At 36.8% G+C, this 18,306-nt stretch overlaps 1 protein-coding gene across 3 annotated transcripts in view; it reads left to right on the top strand.

Annotated features, from left to right (window-relative positions):
* mtor (mechanistic target of rapamycin kinase) overlaps nucleotides 1–18,306 on the top strand; it is a 141,827-nt gene that overhangs the window by 81,066 nt on the left and 42,455 nt on the right. For all 3 annotated transcript variants that reach the window (XM_058783740.1, XM_058783743.1, XM_058783741.1), the window contains exons 31-37: nucleotides 995–1,095; nucleotides 2,420–2,535; nucleotides 6,465–6,542; nucleotides 6,962–7,069; nucleotides 8,177–8,302; nucleotides 11,958–12,089; nucleotides 14,635–14,750. In XM_058783740.1, coding sequence (XP_058639723.1) covers nucleotides 995–1,095; nucleotides 2,420–2,535; nucleotides 6,465–6,542; nucleotides 6,962–7,069; nucleotides 8,177–8,302; nucleotides 11,958–12,089; nucleotides 14,635–14,750 — 777 coding nt within the window. The remainder of the gene's footprint in view (nucleotides 1–994; nucleotides 1,096–2,419; nucleotides 2,536–6,464; nucleotides 6,543–6,961; nucleotides 7,070–8,176; nucleotides 8,303–11,957; nucleotides 12,090–14,634; nucleotides 14,751–18,306) is intronic.

The following is an 18,306-nucleotide window of genomic DNA, read 5'->3' as shown; positions in this document are numbered from 1 at the left end:
TTTGGCACATATAAATGACTTTAACATTTTCCTCTATATTTGGCTTTTTAAATGCATATTGCTCACCGTTCCCTGTCTTTCTGAAGCCACCGTTGGCGGTGAGCCCGGGTGCGAGGGCCCGTTTATCGCTGCTTGCAGCTTTAATTGTATATTATTATCTTTATTATCTGTGTCTTGTCTCGTCACTGTCATTGTCACACTGTGGAGCTTCTGTCACCAAAACAAATTCCTCGTATGTGTAAACATACCTGGCAATAAAGCTAAAGCTGATTCTGATTCTGATTCTGAAAATGTTGCATCATAGCTGGGATGGCTAAACATGTGGCCACACATTAATGATGGTAACTTAAGATGCATACAATTCACTAATCATTCACTGAGTAGCAGAGTATACTGAGGTAAAATCCCCAATTCATTCTCTTCCTCTATGCAAAAATATTGTGCATTTTCCCCTTGTATTGTGTAAGTGGGCCTACCATTTGTCTTAAATACCTGTCTCAGTTAGTAGGTCAATCTTATTCTGTTCAGTTCTTCCTACGTTTTTCTTTACATTGACTCAATTTGAGATTTGAGTTTGACTAATTTGATTTATACAATACCCAAAAAGACTTGAGGCTCTAATCATCACCAAAGTTGCTTCATGTAAGCACACAATTAAGGGTCTGAATTCTTATGCAATGTAATTTTTTCAGGTTTTCATTTTAATACATTTGCAAAGTTATGTTTTTTTTTTTTTTTTTACCCTTTGTTATTGTTAAATTGATGTAATAAAATAGCAATTTAAAGCAGTTATGTGTTAAGTGTGCATATTAGAAGAGTATTGGCAATGAGCATGAACTGTAATCTGCAAAGTTCTTTGCAAAAATATGGTTCAGTGTGGACCATGTGCTTTACTCCCAGTAGTCAAAGGTTTGGCTATGTGAGACTGTTTCCTCCCCTGCTGTCTGTCTGTCTCTCTCTCATTCTCTTTGTTGTTGTTTTTTTCCTCCATCAGGGGTCAGCTGCACCAGCAGTGCTGTGAGGAGTGGACTTTGGTCAGTGAGGAGACTCAAGCCAAGATGGCCCGCATGGCAGCGGCTGCAGCATGGGGATTGGGTAAGGCGAGAAAAAAAAAGACAGCATTTCAATTATCAATATATTGTTTTTGATTATTCCAACATTAGGTTAAAGTTCAAGAATTCAGGAATTCTGTTAACTCATATCTGTAACTAAAGTCTACCTGACAATGCCAATCTGCAATTTTCCTTTATTCCTACTTATTACTGAAAAGACAAAACACCGTAATCACATCAACACCGTGATACATAATTAACATTCCTCTTCTATATGACAGGGATGCAAACTACTCAGCTTTTGGGTAAAGTTCACTGTCATGAATTTTGAGCAAAAATGGATACTTGCGTCAGCCATGCTATTCCCAAGAGTTTTTGTTTGAGACAGGATGGTGGTTTGTTGTGCAAACGCACAACACATTCTTGATGTCAGTCGGCAACAGCAGCCAAGCACATGTCTGACAAAAAGTGTTGCAACTGTTGATGCATATATGTAAACAGCACATACTGTATACAGCAACAATATACATTGCAACATTAAGCTAGATGTTACATAAAGCAAAAAACAAAGCAGCTTCCTAATGTAAATGCTATAAAGACCATTAAAAACAAAATGTTAATGTTATTATAAAAAATATAATAAAATTATGTGATGTTCATGTTTCATATTTCATGTATAGACTATATGACATAAATACGCCCCAGTAGAAAAGTTTTTACTTGTTTCATGGTGGTAATTCATTAAATATTTAAATTAAAAAACCTGCTGTAGGAGTCTCTGTCTCTCCTTACCCTGCTAAGAAAACCTGCTTAAATCAGCCTAAGCTGAAAGTTCCCGAAACGTCTCTAAAACCAGCCAACAGACCTGTAACAACAAAAGCATGCATTTCACAACCCGTATTTTAGGGAAGTGAATTCATACGAAATACTTAAAATGAACAGAAAAAAGAACCCCCACCCCCACCCAATATGAATATGATTTTTTTTCTCTTTTTTTTTCTTTTTTTTTACATTTAAGCCCTGGTGATAGACATCTGACATTTTCATGTGCATTTTCATGTACTTTTAAGACCGTACATTTTCATAAGCAATAAGATTCTGTCACTTTTGACCTGAGACCAAACAATAAGGAGTTCATATTCAATTGTTATCCATCAGTCAATCAGTATCAGTTTAGAAAGTATAAATTTGCATTTAGCATTAAATATTTTAGCATTTACAGATATTCTGTTTACAGTCCATCAGATATTCCACATTGCTGCTATTTAATGTTGCACTTAATGTGAGTCAGATATTTAATTTATTATTTTGTTGAAGATAGAATATGTGTATGTATAATATCATTTGCATCTTTGTGCATTTGTCAGGCCACTGGGACAGTATGGAAGAATATACCTGCATGATCCCGCGAGACACCCATGATGGAGCCTTTTACAGGGCAGTGCTTGCTCTACATCAGGATCTCTTCTCATTAGCTCAACAGGTACTACCATAATAAACAACTAATGAGAATTATTAAACAAACAATATATAAACTGCCTCTAACCTCACTTGTCATCGTCTAAAAATGTAAAAACTCCCTTTACATGGAAGAAACAACCAGGAGGGAGATGTTTAAGGAAAAAAAATTGTTCCGTCAAAGATGATGAGTGCAGCAGTTGCTGTGGTGCATTGTCTCACAGGCGTTATGTAATATTGGTCAAAGGCTACCCTCAGTCTGCACATCAAATAACTTGGCTGACATACGGTCCCTGCGGTGATGCAGTGTTCCTTTTTCCAAAACAAGCATGACTGTGTGTGTGTGTGTGTGTGTGTGCGTGTGTGTGTGTGTGTGAGTGAGAGAGAGAGAGAGAGAGAGAGAGTGAGATGAGCTCATACACATGGAGTACATCACAGACACACCCATGTACTCTCTGTGTTCGCCATTATTATCCTGTCCATCCCACCTGTTCCATTACTTCAACTACATTAGGTAAATTTTTTAAATATTGGGTACAGAAACCAAAAAGAGTATGTATAATGTTAGTTGGTTAACTTAATTTATCAAATAGATACGGTCAAACCAAAATTTATTCAGACACCTTCAACATCTCTCACGTTATCACAGTTTATTCGCTGTAGTTTATGGTAGTAAAATATGACAAGAACTCAGAGTTAAACTGTGTCAGAACAAATTCAGCTCTATAATATCAGATAACTTTGATAGAAAGGTTTGTGATGCATTACAATCAACCAAAATTATTCAGACAGCTGTTAGTATGACAATATTTACACAACTATCAATACTTTGTCAGGCCACCCTTATCCTTAATGACAGCCTGTAGTCTCCTGGGCATGCTGTCAGCCAGGTTCATGCAAACCTGAACTTCAGTTTTTTTCCCAGACTCGGTCTGAATAATTTTTGGTTCCAAATTTGTATCAATTTTATTGGTAGTCCACTGTATGAAGAATTTTTGGATATAATATGGTCACAGTTTACTTTATTTTGCTATCCTCACTTACATAAATGAACTATAGTGTCCTGCACCCACTAGTAAAAAATATCAAAAATTATATTTGGTCTCTGAATAATTTTTGGTTTGACTGTATATCCTTCGATTATTTTCACACTTAATTATGCACATTAAAATGTATTTTACAAGTTTTTGTTACTTTCACTGTTCTTTGTTTTTTTTTTTTTTTTTTTTGCTCTATGGTACATCATCTAATTCAATTGCATTAGAGCTGCTAAAATCACGCGTTTTGCTGTAATAATGCAGGGAACCACTCGTTATAAATCTCCTAACTGTGATATTTTAAGAAATATAGGTCGCGTTTTTCTTTGCTTTTCTTTCTAATGCAGAAACACTCATGAAGCAAGCAAAACATGCACAACGCGCGCACGTATTTGTACTGGTGCAAAATGAGAGGGACCGTACAGCCTAGCACATTTCACACAGGCTGCTAGTTTCACTTTCGCCAGAAAGTCGTGTATGCTTAAGTTTGAAAATAAATTATTTATTTTATAGTGAATGCCCCTATAAATTGTCTTATATTTACGATTCAGTTTTAATCCAAGTGATGCATGCTATGTGAGCGAACATCAGTAAAGATCACAGAAGTGCGCACGCGCTCTATCTCTCTCTCTCTCTCTCTCTCTCCCTCCCTCCCTACCGTTAAGTAACTTGTGCATTGTTTTGCTTACTTGTTTTTGACATATCCGACCGAACTACAAACGTTCCAGTGATGTCTGTGAGAAAAGTATATTCACTCGACAAGCTCGCGCATCTGCGCCGGCGCCCGCTCAATCCACTCAGCGCTTTGCTTTTCAGTTCGCGCACATCAGCTATAAAGGCATTAATACTGAATGTTTAACATTATTCATTGCATACATCTTCGTAGACATCCTTAATCTCTAATAACTCCATTCTGCTGCATGTTGTCCTGTTTCTTTGTCTGAATATGGCACTTATCACATGCTGTGATGTATCGGCGATTGGTATCGGGGCATTTTAATGAGTACGAGTACAGGAGCTCGGGCCCGATATCGGTATCGGTGCATCCCTACTTAAAAGTTAGTAGGATTTTTACATAAACTGTCATCATTTATAAATAAAAGATCACTTTCTACCCGGATATTAGACCTCTGACTAGCGCTGGGCGATAAATCGATTTTATCGATTAACTAGAATGTGTATTTCACGTCGATTTGTTTGAATGAAAATCGGTTTTCTCTTCAACATCCGCCGAGGCTCCTGTAGTCCCGAAAGGGCTCAGCCCTCCCCACGTGCATTTGCCATATTAGAGTTTAGTTAGGGTTTCGTGATCCCTCCGCAATCCGCCTCATCCCAACGTGTTCGGAAAGAAAATGACGTGTACTGAGGAATGCGGATCCCGAGACTCACGCGGCTCGCCAAGCTTTAATTTGTGGCTCGCATGGCAGTAAATAATAGGATGATATGAGCAATACAGAGATTTCATAAAAACATTGAAAAAAACAAGCAGGGCTATAACATAACCCATAAAAAAACTCACACCGTCTACACCTGTCGTGAGCGTCGCGGTGCGATCAGGGCTTATGATTTCCGCGATGCAGAAAACGCGGACGGAATCGCGGAATGTAGTTATAAAAAAAGAATGTACTGTATAACGCGGAATGTCATTGAATTTGTCAAAGTTTGGATGAATAAATCAAAAGTAGGTCACTACACAAATCAAATCGCGATATGAACTAGTATGTGTAAATGTTAAGCTGCAAAAATACCATTTAAATATGAATCCTGCGTGTCTCGTTATGAATGAATGCACGTTTACTACACACATACTGAAGCGCACAGTGTTTTCAGCGTCTGCCGTCTCGCCAAATGAGGTCATAAATACATGAACAACAGTCAGTGTCTGCTCTATTACAAATATATATATATATTTTTTTTTTAAATACCCAAAACGGTGGGATTACAAGATGGAAATATAGACTAGAAAGATATTTAAACTTGCTCTGCCCTTACGTCCATGACATTGACTCACTGCGGAGAATAAATACAAGGGAGGAAAATGTATATTTATTCTCTCCTTACTCTGTTTATGTGGTAAGTGACGTTTTATGTACTGTAATGTAACTGTAACAGGCAATCGTTATTCGTTTTCCGTGCCTTTCTGAATATGGATTCACGCTTTGGGCACACCCCCTAACCCCCACGATGTCATCGTCACATCATTTATCAGAACTACCTCCTATCTACTGAATAGCAAGTCAATTTAAATTGTAAATCGGATTTTTTGTGAAAAAATCGGGGATTTTTTTTTTTTTAGGCCATATCGCCCAGCCCTACCTCTGACTTAAACTCTCTAATGAAAAGCGGTTTTCGTTGTAAACGCCCACTGCTATGATTAAGTAACATCTTTCCATATGAAATAAATATTACATGTTTTATTACAACTTTTTCTTTGTATTTACTATAGCAGCTGCTAGGATTAATTAATTACCCGTTAAAAGTGTTGATTGTAGCATTATAATCACAATTTAAATAACACATGGTTTTCATGCTACTGAAAGGAACAGCATGATTCACTGGCCTAATTTACTGACACATAAACAGCAATAAATAATTTAGTGACACAACATCTGACTGTACATGAGTGCTTTTAAGTATATCAAAAATCACTGATCACAATGTAGACATTAGAATTAGCACTAAAAACTCCTCACAAAAAAAAAAACATGTTGCTAAAACTTCCCAGTCCTGCAGATTTGCTTTATTCAACATCAAGAAGATGTTGTTTGCTACAGGGTCCTTTGAATTAACTGAAATAAATTCAATGCGGTCAATAGACCTGGAGCATTTTATAGATGTCTGTTTACTGAAAAATAATTGCAACCAGAATCAAGCATTCAGCAACACTATGGTATAACGTGTGTTCATGTGATTTCAGTGCATTGACAAAGCCAGAGATCTGCTGGATGCTGAGCTCACCGCCATGGCTGGAGAGAGTTATAGTAGAGCATATGGGGTAAGAGCATATACCTCAGTCTCAATATAGAAGATAATAATCATTTGACACAAGTAACTTTTATTTTTATTGCTCATTGAGTAATTGCTGTTCAGCATGTGAGGTAAAGACGAGACCATTTCAGGAGAGACTGTTACATAATAAACCCAAACCCATGTCTCTGTTTTACATTATTCTAGCCTGAATAAGGTGCTAATAAACACATACACACACGTCCTCTCACATTGGGCGAGATAATGAAACTTAATGAATCTAATCTTTGTTTTTTTTCTTACCTCGGTTGCACTGTGTTTAATTTAACATGATTCAGATGTTTAAAGAGTGCAAAGAAAATAAGTCTTGGCTTTTGTTAATATAGTTAAGATACCATCTTTTTCATTCTCTTTATCTTTCCATTTCTCTCTCTCTCTCTCTCATAGGCCATGGTGTCTTGTCAGATGCTGTCTGAGTTAGAGGAGGTGATCCAGTATAAACTGGTTCCTGAGAGGAGGGACATCATAAGGGAAACATGGTGGGAGAGGCTGCAGGTACTTGCCGAGTTAAAGGAGTATTCAGGGTTCTAAATGTATATCTCTAAAATCTAAGTTAAAATGTGATGTATTACAAAATAATTTTGCACATGTACATTTTTAATTGTGTCACTACATGTTGTCATATAAACAGTGAGTCAGTAATGATACATTAATTTTAAGTTTCTAAAAGAAAGGATTCATGAGACCGATCCAAACCAATAACTTCCATCTGTTGCTGTTGTGTTCCTTCATCAATAATCCTGTCTTGACCTGGCTGACGTTATATGTGAAAACATTTTGTGGTTGGCTTGACATCAGCTCAGCAGGGTGCCTTGACTGAGTGTGTCGGCTTGCGTTTCTTTTGTATGCTCAGCTAGTGCCACTGGGGAAAAACAAGCTTTTAACTGTGAGAACTAATGCTGCCAACCTGCAGACTTTTCCGTTCATAAAGGAAGGTGTGAGAGTGCAGAACTGATATATTGTTGACAAGGAAATGTTAGTCAGCAGTTAATTGGTCGGCTTCAGTCCAGGAGATTTACAGAATCAGAATATTGTGATTTGTTTTATTAGAGGGGGTTAATGTACAGTCAGCTTTTCATCCGCTTTTCATTTTTTATCCACTTTCAAGTTTATTCATCCCTGTTATGTGTAGAAGCAGCTTATTCTGGCCAAGAACTGCCCACTTTATAATCTTAACATTAGCTCACAGTTTTGCTAAAAGTGAGTAGTCTGGCTATGCAATGGTAATAGCTATAGACGCCTAAGTAAGTCTTCATCTTTCTCATTTATTTCAAAAAACTTAATAGAGTCTGATGTAACCAACCAGAGCTTCAGCTTAGTCAGTGCTGGGTAGATTACTTGCAAATTGTAGTCTGTTACTGATTTTTAGAAAAGAAAAATTCAAAGGAGAAAAAAGAAGAATTAGAGCCATTGTGTGCATCTGTAATCATGTAATCCATAAAATAACTGTAATCTTGATTATGAGAGTGATATGTGATTACAAGTATTTATTTTTTAGAGTCTGATTACATAAAATCTGCATTATATGTAATCAGTTACCACACAGAACTGAGCATAGTTTACAAAAGTAAATGCTGAAATTGTGTCTTTGTTTTTCTTCAGGGTTGTCAGCGTATTGTGGAGGACTGGCAGAGGATCTTGATGGTGCGCTCCTTGGTCATTAGTCCACATGAGGACATGAGGACGTGGTTGAAGTACGCTAGCCTCTGTGGAAAAAGTGGAAGACTAGTAAGAACAACACTGTTACCTTCAATTGCAATTGTTATGTAAAGCATAAAATATGATTGACTGTGACTACATAATTTCACAAAAGGAAAAACTCTTGTGGAAGTTTTAAATATCTTCCAGAATGCGGCACAATGTTTAAAAACATCTGTAAACAAGTAAAAAATAAAGCAATAAGCCCTTAGAAGCCTTGGTTTACAGTTATTTAGATTTGCTAAGGGACCTTGTTAGGCACAATGTGGAGCTGAATAGAGTATGTTAGAGTATATAAAATAAACACAATAAGGGGGCATGAACTGAGAAATCAAAATCCCATGCTCGTTTGACAAATAAGAGGTCATTGTACTATAAAAGCAGTGTAAGTTCCAGAACTCCAAAAATCTGCTTTTATTGAAACCAAGTTACCAAACAACACTTTTTTTTTTTTATGTCCTCCTCTTACATAATAGAAATGAGTACATCAGTGTAAAACTGCCTACACAGATCAACGCCTGCTTCTCCATCATCACCTCTTCGACCCAAGCACTGCTCTGTTATGGATAGACTGGGATCATTTGACTAAAAAATAGCATTACCTTCCAAAGGATCCTAATGTTAGGAAAATGGCTGTTTATTTTCAACTATGTGAATGCACACAGTCAGACATTCTTTGTCGCTAGTTTGTTTGTTGCTGTTTATGTGTCGATAAAACAAGCCAGTGACTAAGCAATGAACTTCACATTGTTCCTCTTAGGAACGTAGCATTAAAATCACCTGTTACTTTGATTGTGTTGTTTAAATGTGATAACATTAAACTCTTGTAACATTTATAAAAACATAGTTAATAACAAATCACACATTAATGAGGTTTGAGTATTTATTTTAAAAAAATTTTGCAACATGACTCAGGAATTATATATTGCAAAAAAAATTATTTTGAATGGCCATCATTAAGGAAAAATGCTTTTTTGTCTGAATAATGGTGTAGTTATTACATCTACCAGCAGGGGATAACCTTATGGTTAACCACTAAATCCTGACCTTTTGCCTCACATGCAGTACATGCGACCTCATGAGTCTTGACTTAATGACCTATGACCAGAAGTGGTGATCATAGGAGCAGGAAGCGACTGGGAGAAAGCGATGGATTAAGGGATGAAACACAGATAATGAAAGCACAGTTCTTGTGGACAAAAAGCCCTTGGTGGGGTCAAGCTTATATTACTGCCTCGATGGATGCTGAGTGATGTGTTTATTTACAAAGTGCTTGGTTTCTTACAGATGCCTCTTTGTGACCCAAAGAACTTCAGGTCTTGGGGTCGAGCATTGAAGATTAATGTTCTGCCTGTGATCTCCAGACTAGAAGCTTAATTTACTTTGGTGAATCATATGTGACCATCAAATATTTGTGTTAAATTATAAGTACACTTTTTTTTTTTACTGATCCTCTTATTGATGTCTTAATTATTCATGAATGTGTAGTAAATCTTCCAATTCTGTCGAAAATGTTTACAATCTTTGGAGGCCATTTTCTCAAAAACAAGTTTTTATGACAGCTGCCAATTCATGTAATTTAATAGTCATTTTGGTTTACAGATGTTTGCCATTTTATTTATATTTTGACAATAGTTTGGAGACATAATCATTTATAACAACAGTTATATAATAGTGCTATATATATATTATTGCTGTCAATAACTAATTTATTAGTCATTTAACTAATCAAATTAATCTCACCTAACATTAAAGTTTTTAAATATACTTTTATATTGCAATGTTAAAATAAAAATAATTTCACATGCAATATTCAAACAGTTAATGTTAATGTACAAACAGCATGAAGACAGTATAGTTTTAATATTTGTTTAGTGTACTGTAGACTGTACTGTGTCAAAAAATTTACCATTGATTATAGTCATTCAACATAACAGTATAAATGAGAGCTATAATTTTTAACTTTTATTAGACTTTAAAAATAACAACTTTTAATTTATATATGTCATATTTAGCTACCTGTGCCCTCCAGCAAGTAGGAAATATACAGAAATTTAATAAAGTTATCGAACACTAAATTCTAAATTAAATTTAAAATTAAATTTAAAACTAAATTAAAATAAATTCTTAAAGCTACAAAAGTTATTGATTTCCTCTTTTTTCTTTTGTTCTTTGATTAACAGACATCATAGCAGCTGGGTTATGTTTTTTGACTGCTGTTTCTTTAAGAGCTGCCGCTGCTAAACGTGACGCAGATCTGACATGTATCGTATTTTCTCACAACCTTTTATATATAATTGCACTTTAATATGAAATGATATACAGCGCGGCAGCGCATTTGTGCGTGCAATTGAAGAGCAGACAGGAGAGAGAATGTTTTTTTTTACTGTCATATAGCCTGACAACATCTCATCCCGTCTAGGGGTATGATTCTCGCTTGGGGTGCAAGAGGTCCTGGGTTCAAATCCCGGACGAGCCCCCAATTATGTTACGTCTCCCTAATTATTTGGCGTCCAGGGATTTTAGGAGATAGCACAAAACCATTAATAAATAAAATATATTTAAGCTAAAACACTTTTCCCGGCTATGGAGGTGCGGTGTATGCAATTAAGAAACAGGCAGAGGCAAAACAGAGTTCGAGTTCTGCGTTTAGTAGAAAAATCGTTCAATATTACAGAGCTCTCAATAATAATATAAACTGAACACCCAACATACCTTCAAAACCAACAAATATCTATTTACAAATTATGTACAAATAATGAATTAAAGACAACAAAAGTGAGGGACGAGCGGTGCTAAAGAAAAGAAAATAATAAAACATAACCACTCTAACTAGCCTCAATCAAAACAAAGCTAAACAAAATAAATTAAAGAAAATAACCTCTTCAGTGTAGAACGTCACTAGCTGCGCTGCCTCACAAACATAAATACAAAAATTGGCATCCGCTCCTAAACTAGTGTGTTTAGACAACATTAACAAAAAGATGTAAGTCACGTGACATGTTGAGCTGGTCCCATCACTATGTGTCGAAGCAGGACTTACAGAGAGTCGAGTCACAGCATAAACGCAGTTAAATAGCCGATGAACAGTAAAGTTTCGCAAGAGAAAACTCAAACACACAATAACTCAAATTCAGAAAATAACAACAAAACAGGGAGCAAACACCAAAATAAACTTGGGAGAGCAAACAAATGAAAAGCAAACGCTCCTCCCGAACTCGCGTCACATTCAAGTCTTTATATGCACCCACTGACGTCTGATTGGTCCTCAAAGAGTCACGTAGAATTGATGACTGACAGAAGCATGGTCCAATCACAGGTTCTGTGAGGTGAGAGTGAAGCTAGAGAGAGACAAAGGAGAAAAACACACCTCCCAGAACAATATGGGACGTAACACCACAGTTCACTGATGCTTTGCTGAAGCTCCTCGTTACCGGTACCATTTTCTGCGCTCGTTTGACAAGTGGAGTGCGCGTCTGAAAAGTCTCCCGTTTGATGTGGTCATAAAGACGTTCTGCGCGTCTAAATAAGCACAATTGTTGTCCCACACAAACATTTTAAACATAAGATCAAGCTTAACAAGACTAAGCCTGATTAACTAACATAGTTTGGCAAATGGCAGTAACACATTCTTGCAATCCTGATAAATTATGATCCTAACAGAGATTCTTTATGTATTCCCCAGGCGCTAGCCCATAAGACCCTCGTTCTCCTGCTGGGAGTGGATCCTTCCAAACAGCTTGACCATCCCCTGCCCACCGCCCACCCTCATGTCACCTACGCTTATATGAAGTACATGTGGAAGAGCACTCGCAAGGTAAACACTTACACACTCACCTTAAATGCTCTTGAAAACAAGCGATTCCTTTCGCAGTGCCCCTGCGAAATATTTCCAATCATGTACAGTCAAATACAGATACTTTCTGCTTGAATGTGCAAAAACGTTAGGGGTCTGCAGTATCTGAAGGAAGCCATCCATTAGCATTCACATTCATCTTAATAGTTGCTTATCTGGTGCATACAGTCCTGGAAATATATGACTTGCATGCTCCAGTCATGGCTCATGGGCACTCAGTGCTACAGCCAGGATGTTTTGAGTGAATCACCAGAAACATAAATGGTATGTCACAGGAAGATTACATCATGACAACACTGTTTTGCATTTTTTAATAACATTTAGAGTTTACATTTGCTTGCAAAGAATTTTATTTTGTCAGAATTAGGATTAAAGGCCCCTCGTTGCATTGTGTGTACTAACCACCAGAGCCTCTGGGCCATTGACACACGTGGCACAGGTAGACGCATAGAGCATGTAGTGACCCCTAGGGCCCCAGGGCCTTTTATTGTAAAAAATTAAACACTTACACAATGTCCATCAAATTAGATGAAGCAGCTCAATTTAGCACGTTTTGGAATGCTGTGTTAATATTTTTCAAATTACGCAAGACGTCAAATACTTGTTTCCTGTTACATAAGGCGATATGTTATAGCTGTTAAGGCAAAATCAAGTGAGACTTGTGGCTTCCATTTAGTTTGTCAAACAGCTTAATTTTACATGACTGTAATAGGTTTTGGGAAATTCCTCCCCTGCCAACAACATTCCATGTGCCATTAGTAGCCTTTCATACAAGACCAATGAAAGTACTACTTTCATTGGTAGAGGAAGACAGACTCCTTCAAAAAAATAAAATAAATAAATAAAAATGCTTGAATTAGTTCCTCCTCGCTTAAAAACATCCTTGTTTTTTTTAACCGTAAAAAAATCTACTGTCTGTGATGATAGAACAAGACGTGTGGAAAGGTCACTTGGCTTTACCTTTCCAGCTTTCCAGTCTTACCTCTTTTTACTCTGCACTGTGAAGAGCAGTCACCTTTTCCTTAAGAATATTGGCAAATGGACATGGCACAATATTTTGAGATTTTATGTCCAACTCCCATATAAATAAACTAAACTTAAAAAGCTCCACATAAACGTTACAAACGTAAATAATCGAGGAGGCCAGTGTCTCTCTCTTGTTAACTTAAGCTTTAAATTGCATTGGATCCTAAAGTGATTTCCCAGTTAGAAAGGGATTTTGTGTCTCAAGGACAATACAGGACAATAATTGGTAATATAATAGATAATAGATAGTAGATTTGTATAATGTACAGTTCATGATAAGGCCAGTCACACCACTGGAAATGTTTAAAGAACTTAAACACAACTTGTGTAGGCAAGTTTGAGTTATGCAAAAAATGTTTTTGGCTGTTTAGCCAAATGATGAAATTTTCTGAAAAAAACAAAAGCCTTTAAAGGGATACTTAACACAAAAATTAAGTTTATTTCTTCTGTTGAACATAAAAGAAGATATTTTGAAGAATGTGGGTAACCAAACAGTAGCTGGTCCCCATTGACTTCCATAGTATGAAACAAATAATAAAAAGTCAATGGGCGCCAGAACCTGTTTATAATTTATGCACACATTTATTTATTTATTCTTATTGGATAAAAAATGTATCCGACTCAGTTGAGCGCATGAGTTTTTATGCACATTTTTAGAATTAAGGCGTATCTTGGCATTTCCATTCAGCCTTTTTGATGCAATATCCCAGAATGTACGTAAAATAGGTGTATGGAAGCATAGCCTATGATGACACAATTTTCATTTTTGGGTGAACTATCCCTTTAAGGACAGTATAATTACTTCACATCAATGTCCCATACAGCTTGTTAATGGAGTGTTATGTCTGTGAGAGATTATGTAAGTACTGGCTAAGTACCAGGCACTGAAAACCAAACCAGAGAGCCAGTCCCAATCCACAGAACAGCGTTGTATTAAAATTACAGGCATAAACGCATGGACCCGTCAGCCACACTCGGAAATTCCTGTGAAGAGATAAGAAAACAAAACATAAAATTACTAAAACAGATTGAATTTTAAATTGCAAATTGCCACATTAATAGAAATCACAAAACAAAATTGACTAAGTTGTCTGTTGGATGACCTCTAAATGTTGGTACTGAATTGGTGTTACTGAAGGAAAATATCAGTTTAATGAAGTCTCTAGGAAATTGGGTGTTATGGTAATGCTCATGACTGGCAACTGGCAGGAGTCATCACCATTGTTCCAGGAAAATGGTCTGTATAATAAAGATACTGTCTAAAGATAACTGAGAAAATGAGTGTTTACTATTCTTGCATCCTCTTGCATTATCAACACACTATTTTCCTGTTTAATACTATGATACAATCTGTATTGTATAAAGCGCCATATAAATAAAGGTGACTTGAATTGACTGTGTACAAAAATGTGTTCTACAAGTTAGTAATGATTACTTGCATGATATATTTTGGCATTTGTACTGTTTCCATCTCTCTCAGATCGATGCATTCCAGCATATGCAGCACTTTGTGCAGGGGATGCAACAGCAAGCACAACATGCCATCGCAGCTGAAGATCAGCAGCACAAACTGGAGCTACACAAGCTAATGGCACGGTCAGTAACCATGTGCCCACACTCTTAGTTGATTTTACTTGAAAACTGCATAAAATCATATACAATTGGTATGTTACCATATCAAAGTGATACAAGCTAGCATTGTTCACAACCCCATGCACACAAACATGCTAATGTTATAAACTGTGCACCAACAGAAGTACCAAATTAAATACTAATTCTGTGAACCAGAACAAAAAGCATGATTTACTCATTCATGCAGTTATCTGTCAAGAAAAGTTTCACTGGTTGATCAATGAAATCAGCTATGTGGGGGGGATACATTTAATACATTTAATCATAAATGTTTTTATCCAAACTGACTTCCAAATGTGGACTATAGAAGCAATCAAACCAACCAAAGAGCAACAATATATACAGGTGCATCTCAATAAATTAGAATGTCGTGGAAAAAAGTTCATTTATTTCAGTACTTCAACTCAAATTGTGAAACTCATGTATTAAATAAATTCAATGCACACAGACTGAAGTAGTTTAAGTCTTTGGTTCTTTTAATTGTGATTACTTTGGCTAACATTTAACAAAAACCCACCAATTCACTATCTCAACAAATTAGAATACTTCATAAGACCAATAAAAAAATTTTTTTAAGTGATTTGTTGGCCTTCTGGAAAGTATGTTAATTTACTGTATATGTACTCAATACTTGGTAGGGGCTCCTTTTGCTTTAATTACTGCCTCAATTCAGTGTGGCATGGAGGTGATCAGTTTGTGGCACTGCTGAGGTGGTATGGAAGCCCAGGTTTCTTTGACAGTGGCCTTCAACTCATCTGCATTTTTTGGTCTCTTGTTTCTCATTTTCCTCTTGACAATACCCCATAGATTGTCTATGGGGTTCAGGTCTGGTGAGTTTGCTGGCCAGTCAAGCACACCAACACCATGGTCATTTATCCAACTTTTTGTGCTTTTGGCAGTGTGGGCAGGTGTCAAAACCTGCTGGAAAATGAAATCAGCATCTTTATAAAGCTGGTCAGCAGAAGGAAGCATGAAGTACTCCAAACTTTCTTGCTAAATGGGTGCAGTGACTTTGGTTTTCAAAAACCACAATGGACCAACACCAGCAGATGACATTGCACCCCAAATCATCACAGACTGTGGAAACTTAACACTGGACTTCAAGCAACTTGTGCTATGAGCTTCTCCACCCTTCCTCCAGACTCTAGGACCTTGGTTTCCAAATGAAATACAAAACTTGCTCTCATCTGAAACGAGGACTTTGGACCACTGGGCAACAGTCCAGTTCTTCTTCTCCTTAGCCCAGGTAAGACGCCTCTGACGTTGTCTGTGGTTCAGGAGTGGTTTAACAAGAGGAATACGACAACTGTAGTCAAATTCCTTTACACGTCTGTGTGGTGGCTCTTGATGCCTTGACCCCAGCCTCAGTCCATTCCTTGTGAAGTTCACCCAAATTCTTGAATCTATTTTGCTTGACAATCATCATAAGGCTACGACGTCAAACAGAAAGACTAGCATGTTTAATTTTTCTTTCCCGTCGTACACAACAAGTTCCGTCACATCTGTGACACTGGCCAATAGGAGCACAGAAGCGCCTTTTTACAAGCTTTCAAACAAGCCGAAATGAAAATTTGCAATACAAATGGTCTGTCAGCAAAAGGGCGAAAAAGAAATAAAGATTATGGAGGAGGAAATGGTTATTGTGATCTATAACTTATCCCCAAACTTCCCACTGCCCTGTATCTTGCTCTCTCATTGGCTGAAGGTCATTGTCGATGTATTTTTCAGTCAGAACTCATTTCACACAGCAGGATTTTTAATCGCCGACAGGTCTAGGTATTTAGAATGCCAAATATTTCACAGGCATCAGAGACGCATGAACAAGCACTGATTTGCCTCTGATTTCCGGGCATTTTTCAGCGATTTCGCAAAACCTTTCGGTGAGTGAAAATCGGGGGTTGAAATCGTGCAGTGTGAACTCGGCATAAGGGAGACCTACAAAATGTGCAGAGTGGACGGTGACCACTATCAGGTTTAAGAACAACTGATTAGAACCGCCACCTACTGGCAACAGGAACTGACAAAAAATGCGCTTAAACTAACTGGAAACACATTTACCGAATAAATTCCACCATGCGCATTGAAAAAGTCATGTGACTTTGCGCTATATGAGACGGGATAACTTGACTAACCAGCGAACCGATCTCGTTCACAGCATCTATATGTTGTTTTGGTCATTCTGAAATGCCTGAGGAAAGCCTGTCATCAAAGTGTTTCTGTATAATTGTCTTACATAACTGCGTTCCTAAACAGCAGCATCCACCTCGGAAAGCAATGACTGCATTTATTGTGTTTCGTCTGCTCGCTCTGAGGCGCAAGTAATTTATTATATATGAAAATTATTATATTTAGTGGCTTATCCTAGTTTTCTTAGAGATATTTAGTGCTAGTTTATCAGGAAGTGACAATTTTAGAAACTGTGCTTTATTCGCAAATGTTTTATGCGATATTCCAGCTTTGCGCATAAGATAAATTTGTATCTTTGCATGGAAACAGCTATTGTTAAAAATTTTCTCATTTGAAAACGTGTTTGCTGGTTATCTTGTTTCATTTATTGTGGAATGTTTTATTAGCATTACTGTATTGCATGTTAAAATTCTTTTAGAATTCTTTTTTCAGAAGTCAGATGGCACAAGTCAGATTTTGCTTCTCCATGAGCACTATAGCTCAATGAATCTAAAGCATATGCAACTGCTTGGCCACGTGCTTTATGATGTTCTTTAGCATTATCTTTGACAGCGTGCTGTTAACTCGTTTGTGCATGCAACGTTCTCTTCCAAGGTTTTACGGTTTCCTCCCTCTTGTTGGCCAGTTTCCATTTAGTCTCCCTTTAAAATAGCTTTCCTTCACTCTCTGACTCTTCCAGACCCAGTTGTTTTCTGAGGCCAGAGATTGTTCTACCTAAATTATTATTCAGTACATTTACTGGAACATGGACAACGAATACAAAGGGGATTTGTTTAACTGATCCATGAGATCATTGAAATGGAATTAGAAAATCTTGGAGATTGCAAGAGCAATGAGTTTTTGATGTACTGGATGGACTGATGTATTGACTTTATGCATTTTCACACAACGCTGTGGCTTTTATCTTGGAGTTTCTTTCAGATAAATGCTTAAAAGCAGCTCTAAGAATTTTTTGCAAACACATTTTGGTACAAAATATTTTCCAGTATGTGTGGCTGAGCTATATCTTTTTATGATTTCTGATTCCAAGTAAAGTTAAGAGCACTGAGCTACTCTTCTTGCACCCCATACCAATGATTAAAAAATATGCTTGTCAAGTATGCGTTTTCTTATTAGGCAAGGCAAGGCAAGTTTATTTATATAGCACATTTCATACACAGTGGTAATTCAAAGTGCTTTACATAAAAGGATGTGAAATAGTCATTAAAAATAGTAATAATCACAACAATAAACACAAGGAATTAAAAAAATTATAATAATGACAACAATAAAAACAAAATGATATAAAAATTGATTTAAAAAGAATTTAAAACAGTTAAGAATAGAAAATGAT

This window comes from Onychostoma macrolepis, chromosome 08, assembly GCF_012432095.1.
Source record: "Onychostoma macrolepis isolate SWU-2019 chromosome 08, ASM1243209v1, whole genome shotgun sequence".
Taxonomy (NCBI): Eukaryota; Metazoa; Chordata; class Actinopteri; order Cypriniformes; family Cyprinidae; genus Onychostoma; species Onychostoma macrolepis.
The sequence above is the reverse complement of the archived record's forward strand: the minus strand, read 5'-3'. Positions and strand labels throughout refer to the sequence as shown.